The sequence below is a fragment of the Sminthopsis crassicaudata genome, chromosome 6, assembly GCF_048593235.1.
Source record: "Sminthopsis crassicaudata isolate SCR6 chromosome 6, ASM4859323v1, whole genome shotgun sequence".
NCBI classification, from domain to species: domain Eukaryota; kingdom Metazoa; phylum Chordata; class Mammalia; order Dasyuromorphia; family Dasyuridae; genus Sminthopsis; species Sminthopsis crassicaudata.
This window is the reverse complement of record NC_133622.1, coordinates 235,506,784-235,523,468: the sequence shown is the minus strand read 5'-3', so window position 1 is coordinate 235,523,468 and position 16,685 is coordinate 235,506,784. Positions and strand designations below refer to the sequence as shown.

At 43.8% G+C, this 16,685-nt stretch overlaps 1 protein-coding gene across 7 annotated transcripts in view; it reads left to right on the top strand.

Annotated features, from left to right (window-relative positions):
• AMBRA1 (autophagy and beclin 1 regulator 1) overlaps window positions 1-16,685 on the top strand; it is a 171,493-nt gene that overhangs the window by 55,849 nt on the left and 98,959 nt on the right. For 4 of the 7 annotated variants that reach the window (XM_074272290.1, XM_074272291.1, XM_074272288.1 and 1 more), the window contains 2 exons: window positions 9,432-9,518; window positions 12,895-13,074. The exons of 1 other annotated variant lie outside the window; for it this stretch is intronic. In XM_074272290.1, coding sequence (XP_074128391.1) covers window positions 9,432-9,518; window positions 12,895-13,074 — 267 coding nt within the window. The remainder of the gene's footprint in view (window positions 1-9,431; window positions 9,519-12,894; window positions 13,075-16,685) is intronic. 2 more of the 7 variants (XM_074272292.1, XM_074272294.1) reach the window with 1 other exon arrangement.

Here is a 16,685-nt window from a genome sequence, read left to right as displayed (position 1 = left end):
GAGCATGTGTATCAGGCAGAGAGAGAGTGAGCAAGTTGGATGGGACCCGGTGCTTAATAGAATCAGGGGGGAAGGAAAGAAGAGATACAGCTGGTGTGTATGCCTTGGGCTTACCTGCTTTTCTTCTGATCAAGGTGCCATCTCATGTCTGTCTTTTTTTCCTTTTTTTCTCCAAATACTTGGAAAGGTAGTTTTCAGTATTCATTTTTGTAAGATTTTGCGTTCCAAATTTTTTCTCCCTCCATCCTTCCCTCTATTACCTTCTACCCAAGACAGCAAGCAATCTGATATAGCTTGTACATGTACCATCCTTTTAAACATATTTCTGTATTTGTCATGTTGTGCAAGAAAAATCACACCAAATGGAAAAAAAAAACCATACATATCATTTCTTTCTAAGCCATCTTTCTTTTTGCTGATACTTTAACTTGATCTTGTCCATTTTTCATCTCAGAACCATATATTTTGGGTTAGAAGGGACCTCAGGAGCTGTCTAGTTCAACTGTCCTGCCCTACAACATCACCCAATCTGTAAGGGAAGAAGAACCTGTTCTCTCCTGAGGTGACAGCCCCTCGCATTGGGGGGAACTCCAAGCCAAAACCAGCCTTTCTGTTATTGTGAGTGCTCTTTAAAGACTGGAAGATAATTATCGCATTCCCCACGCTGGTGCTCTTCTCTACACTTAACGTTCTCATTTTCTTCAACTGATGAGGCAGTCTACAATAACTTGCTAAATGTCTGCTGTGCTCATGGCACTATACTAAGGCATTAGGGATACAGGGACCAAAAGGGGTCCGTCCTTTCTGTAAAGATTTACTGCATTCAGTCAAGGAAGACAGGGAATATATATCAATATTTACAAATAAACGAGGCATTTTGCCTGGAGAGAAGGAAAACACCAGTGTCTGGGAGGGTCAGGAAAGATTCAGTATTGAAGGCAGCATTTGAACTGAGTATTGGAGGAAATGAAAGAGTCTAAGAGTTAGAGATGAGGAGGAAAGTGACTGCTTCCTAGGCCTTGAGGACTGTCAAAGCAGAGGTACAGGAGTGGGAGGAAGAGTAAGGAGACCCATCTGACGGGTTCACAGTGTGAGGGAAAGAGTCATACGAAAGAAACAAGGCTAGAAAGAAAGGGTTAGGTTCAGGTTTTGAAGGATTCGAAAAGGCACAGTTTATATCTGACCAAAAAGCAATAGGGGAAGCAGGGAAGATAACAGAGTAGGGAAATGACATGGACTGACCTGTGTTTTAGGAATGTTTGTTCAGTGTGGAATATGAAGGAGAATGGGGAGAGGGGGTAGGGATATCCGTTAGATGGCTCTTGTACCAGCCCAAGTAAGATGGGATAACAACCTGAAGTAGGATGATTGTTTTGTGCATAGAGAGAGAGAGAGAGGATGGATGCTAGAGATATCAAGGAAGTAAAAATAACAAGATTTAACAAGTAAATATGGAGTCTTAGTAAGAGGGAAGAGTTGGGGTTGACATGGAGAGGATTGGAAGACGAGAAGAATGGTAGTGCTCTTGGGAGAAATAAGTTGGGAAGAGCCGAAAGTTTATGGGAATAGAAACACTATTTGAGACTTTGAAACTTGAACTGTTCAATATGCGTATGGCTTTTGTTTTGTTCAGTTGTTTTAGGTGTGTCCAACTCTTGGGATCCGTTTGGGGTTTTTCTTGGGCAAGAATCTGGAGTGGTTTTCCACTTCCTTCTCCAGTTCACTTTACAGATGAGGAAACCGAGGCAAACAGAGTTAAGTGACCTGGCTTCGGTCACTAACTTAAATTATTTGAGAACAAATTTGAGATCAGGCCTTTCTGACTCCAGGCCTGGTGCTTTACCCACTGTGTCACTTAGCTGCCAGGAACCAGTAGAGTTAATAGACATTAAGTGTGTGCTATGTGTCAGGTGAAACCATCATCATGATGTGAAAACATAGTGAAAAGGATGGGAGCAAGCACACAGTCCTCCTTCACAACGTTGGTGGATAGGAAAGTACGAGAGCATCACCAGAACCTGTGCAAGGATGCCTTCATGAAACTGATGTGACACGGCTGACCAACTTCCCCAGCGTGATGTTCTCAGCAGTGTTAGGCCTTCGACAAGGGCAAAAATGGCATTGAGCTCAGCTGTCCCATTCACTGTATTAGCTTTTAAGTCTAGACTAAAGTGAAACTTGAAAAGCCAAGACTAAAGTGGAGGGAGAATTGGTGCCAGGTTTTTTGTCCTTAGATGATTGTGCACTTAGTGCAGTTCCTGAGGCTCAGGTAGACGCAACAGGGTGTGATGATCAGTTCTTGGTTGCTGTGCTAATTTTGGCTTAAGTTAATGCCAAGAAGACACAGGTTTTCCGCCAGCCAGCACCTCCCCATCCATCCATGGGTTATAGCAAATGCTGTGGAGAAGTTTGGCAGTATTCTATCCAGGGATGTATACATAGATGATGAGGTTGATGCACATCTTGCCAGAGCTGGCTCAGTGTTTGGGAAGCTCTGAATGAAAGTGTGGGAGAGGAGAGGTATTAGACTGACTACCAAACTGAAAGTCTACAGAGCCCTTGTGTCAACTCATTGCAAATGAAACTTGAGACAGTATGACCATTCCAGGAGACATTCGCTACCATTGGAATTATCTTAAGAAGATTCTGAAGAAATAAGCCCTTGTCCTTGGAGCCTTCCATTAGAAGTTAAGGTGACTGCTTATGAAAGGAGAAACCAACCAGAGTGCTCTGGGTAGAGGTGGTTTCTGTTGTCCAGATTGCTAGAGGAAGCTCAGTCTCTTGATCAAGTCATGTTCTCAGCTGGAGGAGCTGAAGGCTTTTTGCCTTCTTTTCCATTAATATATACACTCCCCTCATTGGTTGTTAACCTATCAAAGTTGATTTCCACCCTTCAGGCTACCCCCTTTTTAAAAAGGTTTTTTTAGGCATTCGGTGTTGGGGGGAGGGAGTGGTCTTTTTAGGAACCCCAATTTCAATTCATTGATTTTATATGCTAGCATAATTATTGAATTAAATGTTCATTTCTCCGAATTCTTGTTCTTGGAAATTTTCATGCATCACACAAGCTAAAGTAGAGGACACTGAGGTCCTTTCTCCAGCTGAACTGCTAAGCATTCAAACTGCCAGAGAGTGTGACTCCACTGGGCTGGTTTGAATGCTGGGAGTTTGCCTACAAGATTATTTGATGGAGAATTCGAACAAGGCAGGTGCTCACGTGGATGAAAGAAGAATGACACGAGGACGTTCTCAAGAACTTTGGAATCTATCGTGAGTCACCGGAGGCATTAATATAGGATTGTCCAGCATGGCATGTTCACCTCAAAAAAGGTGCTGTGCTCCCTGAGCCAAGCAGAATTACAGTAGCTCAAAAGATTCAGTGCTCCAACTGAGAGACACCTTCACTCCAAATGTTCCTATGGACTATTTGTGCCTGGCCTGTGGTAGAGCCTTCCAAGTTTTTATTGGTCTAAGAAGCTACAGCCAGACCCATTGTAGCTTGACCCCAACGTAGGGATGCCATGTTTTTTCTCTTCAAGAATGAAGAACGTGATTTGATCAGCCAGCCATGGGGCAGGGGCTGTGCTAAATCTCTAGGGATACAGAAAGAGGTAAAAGGCAGGCCCTACCCTCCAGAAACTCAGTCAGATGCAAAAGACAATGAGTAAACATTTACTAACAAGGATAAAAAGGAAATGTTACCAGAGGGAAGGCATTCAAATTTAGAGGGATTGGGAAAGGTGTCCTAAAGAAAGTGAGGCTTTTACTTGTGACTCAGGAAGGCAAGGGAGCCAGGAGAGGAAGATAAGGAAGGAGAGCAATCCCAGCATGGTGTACATGCTCAGAGTGAAGAGGTAAATTATCTTATTCAGAGAAAAAGTCTGGAGGCCCGTGTCCCCAGATCAGGGTCTGTGGTGGAGAGTGGAAAGCAATCATGAAGCAGGTCAGAAGGGCTTTGAAAGCCAAACCGAGGATTTTGTAGGAGAACCTGAAAATGATTGGGAGTGATGGGAAGGCTACGTCGTTGGACCTGCAGTTTAGGGAAATCATTGTGGTAGCTTAATGAAGGATGGATCAGAGTGGAGAAAGGCTTTAGGCTGGTAGACTCCCCCAGTAGTCAGTTGCAGTAACCAGGTATGAAGTGATCCCAGGGTGGTGGAGTGTCAGAAGATTGAAAAGAGCATGTTCAAAAGATGTTACAAAGGTGATATTGGGAGGCCTTGCCTTGCTAACGGTTTGAATTTGGGGGGATAGTGAATAGCTGAGGGTGACTCTAGGTTGTAAGCCTGAGGTTTGGGAGGAAGCTGTTATCTTCTACAGTAATAAGGAAGCTGAAAGAGAAGTGGAGAGGAAGGAGGAACTTTAGAGGGAAAGCCAATGAATCTTGTTTGGACGTGTTGAGTTTAAGGTGTCTGCTGGATCTCTAGTTTGAGAAGTCTGACAGAGATTCGAGATTGGAGGTCAGCAGGAAGGTTTAGAGTAGGATTATTAGATTTGAGGATCATCAGCAGAGAGAGGATCATTCAATCCATGGGATGAATCAGATCTCCGAGTCAGGTGGTTATGGAGAGAAAACAAGAGGGCCTTCAGGGGACCCATAAGGTTAGAGGGTGTGATCTGGATGAGATTCCAGCAAAGGATACTTGAAAGGAAGGAAGACAACGAGGAGAACCTCAGGGAAGAAAGCATCTCCCGAGAACAAAGAGGGCAATCAGCAGTATCCGAAGCTGCAGACAGAGCGTTGAGAAGAGGCTACTGGATTTGCCAACTGAGAGATTATCGGTAACTTCGGAGAGAATTGTTAGGGAAAGGAGGTTAGAAACCGGATTGTAAGGGGTTAAGGAGATAGTAAAAGCAGAGAAAGTAGAAGCACCTATTGCAGACTGCCTTTTTAGAGAGTTTAGCTATAGCAGGGAGACAAACAGTAGCCAACTGAGATGGAAGGATCAAGGGCGGGAGAGACACTGGCATGTCTGTGGGCAGTAGAGATACAGTCAGTAGAGAGGAAGAGATTGAAGAGAAGTGAGAGAGCAGACAAGGCCGAAGGGGCAATCTGGTGAAGGAAGTGGGATAAAATGGGGTCTCTTGTGCAGCTAGAGGGGTTAGCCTTGGTAGGGAGGAAGGCTATCTCTTCATCTGATAACAGTAGTGAAAGCTAGACAGGGGCACTAAAATTTTGAAATTCTTGAATATGGAGAAGGCACATGTGTGACGGATTAGCAAGATCGAGAGTATGGCCATCTTTGTGTGACTGTGAAGTGAGATTTGAAGAGTAAATAATGGAAACTGAGTAGCTTAAGGAACTGATTGAGATAGAGATACATGCCTCTCTGTATCTATATATATATATATCAATCAATTCCTTAACCTACTCAATTTCCAAAACGTGTGTGTGTGTGTGTGTGTGTGTGTGTGTGCGCGCGCGCTGATATTCCCAAATATTAGGGCATGACTTGAAAAGGAGGAAAAAATGATGAGCCATGTCCTGTGCTCATTGAGAAAGTGAAGTGACCTGAAGGTTTACAGACAAGAGATAGTCTTCTAGAGATGAACAGCATGGACGTCAAAGGAGGAGATGTTATTGAACCTTAGGAAGTTTGGGAACTTCTCTGTTACCATGATCTTTTAATTGCCAAATCTCTTTTCTGTCTTTCTCCTTCTCAACCTGGGTGCATCCTTTGATACTGATGCCCACTTCATATATGTGGATATACTAACTTTTTCTTTGTGCTGCATATCTTTATATGTGCTTTTGTTGTCTGTACTTTTAGAATGTCAAGTCAGCAGTGACCATTTATTAAATTCTTGCCTTGTGCCAAATACTTTAGGGACATAAAGAAAGGCAAAAGGCTGTCCCTGCCCTCAAGGAGCTCCCAGACTAATGAGGGAAGACAAAAAGTAAACAACCAAACCATGCACAGGAAAAATTGGGGTTATTCTCAGAGCGAAGGCCCAGAGATAAAAGGAGGATCAAGCATGGCTTCTTTGAGCAGGTGGCCTTTTAGTTGGAGAAAGTGCTAGGCAGAGGGGCCAGCCAGTGCCTGTGCTTTGGAGGCAGGAGGGTTGTGTTAGAAGAAGAATAGGGAGATCAGTAGTTCCAGGATTGCAGAGTATGTGAAGGGGGAGCAAGGCAGCAAAAGACTGGAAAGGAAGGATCCCAAATGGGGAGGACTTCAAAGACCAAACAGAGGACTTAGTATTTGATTCTGAAGGTGAGAGGGAGTCACTAGAATTTATTAAATAGGGAATTGGGACTGTGCTAAACCCCTTAACAATGTTATCTCATTTGATCTTGAACAATCCTATGAGATAGATAGTTAAGTGATTTGCTCAAGATCACCCAATAATTAAGTGTCTGAGATTGGATTTGAAGTCACATCCCTTAGGTCCAATGACTGCTCTATTCTCTAGGCCAGGAGTTCTCAAACTACAGCCCACAGGCCAAATGCGGCCTGCCGGGTTATGGCAAATGGGCTGAGGGGCAGAGACAGTGTGAGTTTTTTTTTTTCTTTTCGTTTGTTTGTTTGTTTTAATTTTATACATTTTTTTGACAGTATATATGCATGAGTAATTTTTTTTATAACATTATCCCTTGTATTCATTTTTCCAAATTATCCCCTCCTTCCCTCTACTTCCTCCCCTTGATGACAGGCAATCCCATACATGTGTTATAATATAACCTAGATACAATATATGTGTGTAAATCCCATTTTCTTGTTGCACATTAAGTATTGGATTCCGAAGGTATAAGTAACCTGGGTAGATAGACAGTAGTACTAACAGTTTACATTCACTTCCCAGTGTTCCTTCTCTGGGTGTAGTTGTTTCTGTCCATCATTGATCAGCTGGAAGTGAGTTGGATCTTCTTTATGTTGAAGATAGAGCTTTTGTTTTTACTCTAGTCCGGCCCTCCAACAGTCTGAGGGACAGTGAACTGGCCCCTATTTAAAAAGTTTGAGGACCACTGCTCTAGGCCTAACCACCTCTGGGGGATCAGGCCATTCTTTGGGAAGACGGAGATACCCATTAGGTGTAGGAGGGTATCTTTGGCAATAAACTGGGAATTAGGAGTTGGGGGAGGGTTTGAGGAGAAAGTTAATGATCTTGGCTTTGGAGACGTTACCCTCAAGAGGTGTTTGGAACATCCAGTTTGAGATGCACAATAAGCAACTGGAGATGCAAGCCTGCAAGTTAGAACAGAGATGAGCACTAGACAGATCTGAGAATGATGTTTCTTGAGACAGAGGAATAGTCAGAGAGGTAAGAAGAAAATCAAGAGACCAGTTTCCCAATAAACCGTGAAGAAGAGGGGGATGGACAATGCCATGGGCTATCGAGAACTCATGTCATAGAGAGTAGGGATTATTTCCTTCTTCATACTTTTATCCCCAGCCAGTGCCCGACATAGGAGGTACTTAAATGCTTGTTCATTGATTGGTTTCCATCAACCAGTCTGAAATAGGAAAATCACAGGGTTTGGGGACTTTTCCCTCTTAGTACATAGCTGGCATATATTAGACTAATTCATTCGGTCAACATTGTGAAGTACGTTTTGTGTGGGCCAGGGGTGCTAAAGTTTGCCCAGCTTTCAAGCATGCCCCTTTGTAGCTGTCCTGGATACACTGCTGTCATTGTGGCTCTGCAGATTTGAAATGAATTTGCCACCCACTCAACCATGTAAGCCTCTGAAAAGTCCCAGAAGTAGCAACCCTCCTTTAGGCACCTCATTGAGGCTCTGGGGAGCTGGCCAACCTCTGAGGGCACTGACATCTAATCTAATTGTCTCCTAGTATCATGGGAGGCAGCAATGCAAATGTTTTTCCACAGTCAGAGAAGATTCTGATAAAGAGTTTTTCTAGAATTCAGGGAAGTGCTCCTAGTTTAAAGCACCCACTCGTGGGAAATAGGCTCTTTTAGGAGCTTCTTATTTGAGGTCACCTCCCCCACCCTTCTCCCCAGTGACTATTCTGCCTGTACTTGAGGACTTCTCATGTCCTGGTATATTTGTCCCCGGCCCAGTGCTCATCTTGATCTTTTGCCAATCATGAACATGCTTTACTTATTATTATTGTGGGTGCTGGATGATCCTGGCTCATGAAGGAGGGCCCGTTGCTGGCGCTGGCAAAGGCTTGCCTTCAGGTTGTGTTAGGAAAAGTTGCTCAGTTGGCCCTGGAGAAGTCATTTGCTCACAGACTTGCTGTGTTCATTGTCTCCTCCCTTGCCTCCTGCTCCCTCCCCTCCCCATCATCACTGTAGACTTGTAGAGTTTGTTTCTTAAGACTTGAATAATCATAACATGGAGGCCCAGAATAGACTTTTTTAGTGTTTTGGTTTTTATGTTTGGTTTGGTTTTGGCCAAAATTGTCAATTTTATTTTATTGTCTTTTATTTTGAGTTTTCCTGTCCTTTCCTTTATCCTCTATTCCATATACTTCTCAAGCCTTTGTCATCCTTGTTTGTAAGTTCATCTCCTTCTGCAGTGGTCATTCTGTCGGATGTGACCAAAAAAAATATTTGGCAGAGATTGGCAAGTGGTCTTGGCTGAGAGTGACAACTGCAGGTTGGATTGTTATTGCTTCCGTGGGGAGTTTGTCCCTCCTCGGGCTTCTGGGACGGTGCTCCGGGTAGCTGGCTGCTGTGATGACCCAGCTCTTTGCCCATCGAGTGACCGTACCTAAGGCCAGATAGTTTTCACGATGGTCAAGTGAAGTAACTTGGTTAGAAGAAATCGGTTGCTGCTCCTACCCTGTGTCTCTTTCAAAGAGCTTGGCAGCAAGCCAGTGGCCTGCTCCCCAGAGCGCCCGCAGGATGCAGCCGGAGAGCGGGTCATGTGTCTCCCACATGCCTTTCTTTGCAGGGGCATAGAAAAGCCGTTGCCTCTAAGCTTTGTTTGCTGAGAGAGACCCTGACGTCTGAGGCCCTCATAAGTAGAGACTCTGACAGTGGTGATGTCTCTATTTAGGGCTTGCTTTCGGTCATTGCAGGGTGTGAGTGGTGCCAAGGGGACACTGCTGCCAGCAGTAGGACTCGGCAGGGTAGGAGGAGCAGAAGGGAGGAGTCCTTGGAAGGAATGGACTTGAAGTAGCACTCTGCTCAAGCACTCCTGCCTCCTGCCTGGGCTGTTTTGTAAAGGATTGAAGAGATGGCTGTGCAAGAGCGTCTCCTGGACAGTAGGGAAAATAATTCCTGTGGTGTGAGTCCCATCTGGGAACTCTGGGGCAGGAATCTGAGTTCTCATCTTCTTTAGCGGGCATGATGTGTCCCTAAAGGTTTAGCTTAGAAACAGGGTGTGACAGAACCTGATATGCCAGTGACATCTGGGAAAGCGACAGGAACAGGACTTTGATTTGTCCCTCCCACTCTTTTACCTAATGTATGACCTCTGAGTTGGTGTTTGACAGGGACTGCCTTCTGTTTTTAATCTCTGTTAGGAGGCTGCTGGAGTCTTCCCTCATTTCCTTATCCCGTTATGATGGAGCAGGATCCCGGGAACACCCCATTTATCCAGACCCTGCGAGGTAAGGCCCAAGCGACCTCAGGTGGGAGGGAGTAGATCCTCTGAGCAGCCCCTGCAAAAGGCAGGCACTGCCGAGCTGTGTGAATGGCCACCTCCGCTCCCCTGGGCTAGCTGACACTGCAGCACTTTTACTCCTCAGTTTCAGTTTTCATAAAGGTGGCTCACTTGCCTGGGAAGTAGATCATAGACAGCAGGTAAGTGAACAGTAGGAATACAAAAGCTGGTAGACAGTGCTGTCTCATAGGAGGGCTCTTTCTCCACAAGGATGAGCAGCAAAATAATCTCTGATCGAGAGGATCTCAGGGAGGAAACAAAGGGTTCAGAAGCAAAGCTGCGTGCCATGCCGTGACTGAGAAGCACTTGGTACTCTGCTGCTAGTCAAAGGGACAGCATTTTTCGACAGAAATTTACTTAATAAGGCACATCGTCAGTTTTATAGAAAAATTCTCAAGTCAAAATCATAGTTGGCCACAAAGTTCAGTTAGTTCCATCTTAGTGAGTTTGATTTGGAGGAGGTGATGGAAAAGAGATTGTAATGAAAGCGAGGCAGACCTTTGTTCATTAAAGCTCTTGTTTCTCCTGTAATCACTGGTCGTTCTTATAGAGAAAAAATTGAGATTGACTCAATTCAGGATCTTCCATGAAACTAATTACTAAAGATAAATAAATACATGTTACAAACAAAACATTCAGGTTGTAGAGCTGTCTCTAAGGCCCATGGAATATGCCTGTCAGTTCTGGTAATGTTCTGAAAGGAAGAGAAAACTAAACATTCATTAAATCCAAAGAGCCAATAAATGGGGCCATTAGCTAGACCAAGAATGATGGGGAGAATTATGTAGGAGACTGGGAGATTAGAAATGTGAGTCACAGAGAACAGAAAGTTTCACTTTAGACAAAATTGTTGATTTACCTGGAAGATTATTAGGCTTAGGTAGTGCCGTTATGAGTTAGCTTTGGTACTGCAGTAGTACTCTTGTGGACTTTTGTGTCTGAAGCCAGAATATTGTATCTCTGTGATAACTGATATAGTGATCCTCTTACATTTCTGTTAGCGCAAGGTGCTCTTTCCATACCCAAGAAATAAGAAAAAAAAATCCGATTTATCTGAAGCAGTGGCTAAAATAAAAATCACCTACTCTAAAGGTGATAATTGAAGCATGAAGGGGAAGGGCTGAGTTTCTGAAAGCTATAAAGTCTCTAAGAGGGAAAATGAGTTTTTGAGGTGAGATTTTGAGTTTGAGAGTGGAAGGGGAGAAAGAGAAAACTTTTAGTTGGTGACCTCTCTAATCTCTGGAACAGTCTTAGGCTATCCTTAATCCCTATTATCTCCATTAAAGATAATTTGACTGGATAAAGTCCTATAGGAAAAGATTCCAAATTGTCCTTTTTTCCTCCAGCAATGATTGTTGGGTTATTCTACATCTGATCTTTTAATTCATTAAAAAAAAAAAAAATTTCCTTAGAGAAGCAGGTAACTTGACATTTTGTCCTTGAGAATGAATAAGATCTTTATCCTTGAGTGCTCAAATGAAAATGTGAGGAATTAAAGAAACAGTTAAATTTCATCTCTGAGTACCTTGTGGTTTTTCTTTGTTAGGGATGGTATTAACTCATCACCATGTTTTAATTTCTTCCTTCTCTAACGTAAAGCTTTAACAAGTAGGTAAAGTTCAAGTTAAAGGTCTCATGTATCCCTTTTGAAGTCCTTACTTCCTTTCATAAGTCCTAAAAGTAATGATAGAATTGAATTGCTTTTTTATTTTGCCAAGAATTTTCTACCCCTGCTGCATGGTTTCTAAGACTGACTTTCTTAATTGTATTTGTATCCCCAGCACTTAGCATGATGCCTGGCACATGATAAGGGCTTAACAAATACTTTTTCCTTCAGTCATTAGTTGTCTAGAGAGCTCTTAGCGCACAGTGAGTAGGTTCTGGGTGAACAAGCACTAAAGTAATTTCTGGGAAGTTTTGTTATTGTTTATTTATTTGTACAATAGTCGAGGTGAAACTTTGAATAACCAGAAGCATATTTTTTAAAAGCACTTAATTCTATTTTCCCTACTTCCATAGCTTGTGCTGCTTCTTTCTTTTCCATCTTCTACGTTGAGAGATTCCAAAATGGTTCCTGAATATAGAATTCTGAAGGACTTGGGGAGGATAGAAACAAGTGTGTCTTGGCTCCTTTCTCTTGAGAAGCTCAGGATTCTCTGCTTTCTTGCTGAAGTTAGCACGTAGAAGCATTAGGCTTCCAGGGGAATTAACAAAGCTGTAGGAAGCATCTCTTAAATATCTTCTTGGCCAATAGATCTGTGCACTCTCTCCCTACCTATTTGACGAAGGCAGTTTGGATTCCAAGTGCCAAATGCAGCATAATATTCTATGGATATGAACTTGCCATTTCTAAAGGTTGTCATCCAGTCCTGTTGGAAAATTCATCTGATGTCGTTAGATAGATAATTCCCTCAATGACAGAGACCCTTCTGAGCCACATTCAAACCTACCACCAAGTTTTTCTTGGGCCCCTTTGGCTAAATCTATGTTTTCCACAAGGGTTTTCCCATAGACTGAATCTAAGCTGTGAAATAGTCAGAGTGCTACAAGTGCCAATGCTCTTTTCATAATTTTCAAGTGGCTCCATAGACACTTTTAGAATTTGAGATTTCTCCTAGCTTCTTTTGATGTCATTTAAAATGTTTTTCTTTTCCCTTCCCCGTTACTCACTAGAAATAACCCAGAAGGTCCAGCTGAGTCAGTGAGTGTGTGTAGAGAAGGGATGTGGTGAGTGAGGGGAACTAGGGAGGGCAACACCAGGTCAAATGATGAAGAACCAGTGAGCAAAATAATTATTTTCTGGGAAAAATCCTGAAGAAGGAGAGAAGAATTGGCTATCACCTAATTCACTGCCATTGTTTTTAGTGCCCTTCCTCTCCTCCCTGATCCAGGTGTTGGGACTGCAAGGAATGAGGGACTCTCTGCCCTTTGTCTCTCAGAGGCTTCCATCCTGTAGCTCTCTTCTCTGTCTCAGACCATCTTTGGATAATCAGTATCTAGAGTTCTGAGGTGAAGATTCTAAAGAGAAAGAACTCTTTGAGGTCAGATAGATGGTTGGAAACCTCTGCAAGTTTGGCTGGCTCCCTGGGGCATGACAAGAAGAAAAGGTCTTCCTTTAGCTCTCTAGTTGGGCGGCTCTGGCAGCAGACTTGGTCTGTGACCTCTCTGAATAGAAGCTGGTAACCTTGTGAGGGGCCCTCCCGGTACCTGGGAGAGCCTTCATCCTCAAGGTCTTCGGAGGCAGCTGCTGCTGGGCAGGTGGCAAGGCAGAGCTGGAGCTGTCCTTAGTGCTAGTTTGTCTCTGTCCATCTCCTCTCTCTCAGGTTATCTCCTGCTGCATACTACGCCCAGAGGATGATCCAATATCTTTCTCGAAGAGACAGTATTCGCCAGCGCTCCATGCGCTACCAACAGAACCGTCTCCGATCTTCCACCTCCTCTTCTTCCTCAGACAACCAAGGCCCATCAGTAGAGGGAAACGACTTGGAGTTTGAGGACTTTGAGTAAGTACATACCCGGCCTGCTTTCTAACCCATCCCACCCCAATGCTGTACTGTGGCCTCTTCCAACTTGCCACTTTTTGGGCATAGTAGCTCATTCTTATTCTGGGGTTTTACTTCAAACCCCTCATTCGTTTTCTACATAGGTTGAAGAACAGTGTTGCCAGCCCAACTCCAGTGCCTTTTTTATTGACACAGATCACGCCTGTCCCTGAAAGTTGCCTTAACAGGAGCTGGTGTCAAGAGCTACCTGTGATTGGAAAAAGATCAGATTGGGAGAAAGATATCTGGTGGAGAGACAAGATTTCTGCCTTTTTTCCTACACATGCTCATTTTCTTTGAAAAGGTTTTTGATTGGCTAACTTGGAATAGGGAGAAAAGAAAGGTTGTCTGCCCTTCTCCAGGAGGAAGATCTTGTGCCTTGGCAGCCTTCATCAGATCCACCCTTGAAAGTTCTATTGATCTTGTCTAGACTTTCTTCAGCTCCTGGCCTTAAGGCCTTGAAGTTTGGAAGGTCTTAGGGAAGTTAATCATGAAGATCTCCATCTTCCTACTAGTCTTTGCAGAGTGACTGAACTAGAGGGCCACACTCCTCTGTTTTATATTTTTTGTCTTGCTGCTCCTGACCTTTCCATCCATTCATCAGGTATTCCTTTCCTTCCTGCAAGCCAGCCTTCCTGGCTGCTTCTAGAGTGGACATTGGGCTTTTGTTTTCATTCCTCCTATCCACGTAGCCTTAAAGGACCAACTAAAATGAGAGCGAAGGCAGAATTTCTGAGTTCTTTCCTCACATTTTTTCCCCCATCTTTTTAAAAATATTTTTATTCAGCAAAGTTGGGAATGGAGCACCGTCTCTTTTGCTTTCTTTCCTTTTCTCATAGGAGATGGTCATAAGGATTCAAGAATACCCTCCTTATCCCTTGAGAGTCACCTGAGAACTTAACTCTGCGATGTAGATAAGAAATCCCTTTTCTGGGGAGGATGAAGCAGTCAGGATAAGCTTTATGAAATTTTATTCTGTGGAATTTCATGTTCCACTTATTATATACTTGAAAGCAAAGAGAAAAGTAAGAGGAACACCTTCTCCTCTTTCATGGTGTTCCTGTTTGCATAAGATATAACTGAGGCTGAGAGATGCAGGAGTGACCATGGCATTCCCTGAAGCAGCTGGAGTACGCTGGGAAGGCGTCTGTTAGGCAGCTCTACCAGGGGAGCTAAAGTGCCAGAGCCCTGGAAAAGCTGTTCTTCCTTCCCATCCAGCCTTGGGGATGCTTGGCAGAGACTCTGTTGGCAGAGAAGGGCGGGCAACTTTTTCCATTCCTGGCCAGGCCAAGTACCTACAGGTAAACGTGCTCCCCTGTAATAGTATTTTTCGAGAAGCAGAGCCCATTCAAGGAAGCCGCTCTGTCAGACGTGCCGAACTTGCCTCAATTTGGTGCCTGTGAGAAGCTCCCATGTCTTTTTCTCTAGACACCTGTGGAAGTGGGAATTAATGCTAGGGATTTCCAGGCCCTCCTCCCCTGCTGCCTTAGGTTGTTGAGTTGGTGAAAATGCAGAGCCGTACTTTGAGCTGTACCTTGCCTCGTGACTTGTCCTTCACAATAGAGTTCTGTATTTAACTTAAAATATTCTTCTAAAATGTGCTCCCTACTTTTCCCCCTCCCCCGCTTCTGTTGCCACCTCCTCCCTTTGCCCTTCCTTCCCCACCATTTCCCTTTGCCAGACAGCTTCCTCCCCTTGCTCCCTATAACCCACCTCTGCTCTGTCTTCCTTCTTGCTTCAGTACAACCAGAGCTCATCTCTCATTCGGATTTCTTGTGTTTTTTTCTTGGGCCTTCTTCTGGTTTTTTCTTCTTAGTAACAAAGTGCTGGTTTCCCAAATGTCTGTCTTGAATCTCTCTCTATGAGAACTTGCTTTCCCTGTTGGGTTGACGAGGGCTGTAATCTTGTTTTTAATAGCTCCCTTGTATTAGTCACTGTGCAGCACTACAAGTCCAGGTCTCGTAGGGAATGATGTTGGCTGGTTGTTACCAGTTTACTCTATATAGCTCTTGTTTAAACCAGCAAATGCTGAATATTACCCCCTCTGTTGTCTGCTGCTCTCCTCTGGAAACTGGTTAGAGGCTCCCTGGAGGGAGGGGTGATGGAAATTGTTCAGGGAGGAGGCTGAGAGGCTTCTAAAACCTGGAGTAACATGGGGTATGGCTCAGAGCAATGCCCGGGAGCTTTTTTCTTTTCCCATGATCCTCCTAGGAGCTGCCTATCAGAGTATGATATCACATCCCTGCCTTTGTTTTCCCTAATTTTTTAAAACTGTCTTCCTCCAGGGTTCTATCCCGCTCATCTCTTTTCTACCATCTCCTCCTCACCTAGATCTTATCAGATGAACCCTGTCTCTTTTTCCTACCAACTCCCTTTGTCTTTGAAATGAGAAATATGGTACAAATTATAAGTACTTGTGAAAAAAAAATAACAAACAAACCCAAGAATTGTGTTTAGCTTTTAAAGTCCTTTAGTGTCCAAAACCTTTGAGCCTCTTGCTAGAAACACCATTAAGTTCTTTGATAAATCTGCTATGGAAGAAGCCCCTTGGTAGGGAGGCCAGCTTCAGAAGCTGGGCAGCAGCAGGTTAAATTCTGGCTTTTTGGAATCTAGATGGATGAGCAGCTCTGTAGACAGGAGTGTTTTCCTGGCCTGAATGCCTGCTGTTTATCTGTCTCATCTCATCTGCAGTGAAAAGGAGAAAGAGTACAGATTCTTTGCTGGTCAGAGCCCAAGAACTTGAGATCTTGAGCCAGGCAAGTTTTTGATTTGCTTTAGGAAGAATCCTCTGCGGAGCTTAGCCAAGGTCTTGTAAAGACCAACTAAAATGAGAGCGAAGGCAGAATTTCTGAGTTCTTTCCTCACATTTTTTCCCCCATCTTTACAAGAGCAGAAACATGGTGGCTGGCAGTCATGGTGGTGGTGTCCCTCTTCTCTTTAGCATAAGACATTCTCTAGAATCTGGGAGGGAGGATGCAAAAAGCTCCAAGCTATCTCGCCCATTTTCTCTTTTTGGTCATCCCTTTGAGTGGAGGAGAACTTCAAGGTACATCTGACCCATCTGCACAACCGTTAGCCTTATTTTCCAACTGAGGAAACACTGTCCTATAAAACAAGCAGTTTATGTCCCTTTCTGACTTGATAGCTCTAGCTTTCTTGCTTATGTTCCCTTCACTGGCTGCACTAAAACTAATGACAAAGTCAGAATTAATTTTCTACCATTTTCCCCCTCCTCACTGCTGATAGAGAAAGCTTCCTTGTTGTCTACTTCAAGAGTCACCTGAGTGAAGAGCTCGCTCTTTGTCGCTGCTGGGCGGTCTCTCAGATAGACTGATGATGGTGATGATGATGATGATGATGATGATGATGATGATGATGATGAGAAGATGGCGATAGCGGACATTTAGATAGCATCTTAAAATTTGCAAAGCAGCCATTAGAAGATGGTGGTATTCTCCTTCCAGTACATATACCAGATAATTGTCGGTTAGATTGAGCTTTTGGAAACAATTGTAGCAATGGTGATAACAGTAGCAGCAGCCACCACCATAAGGACAGTAATATAGCTAGTA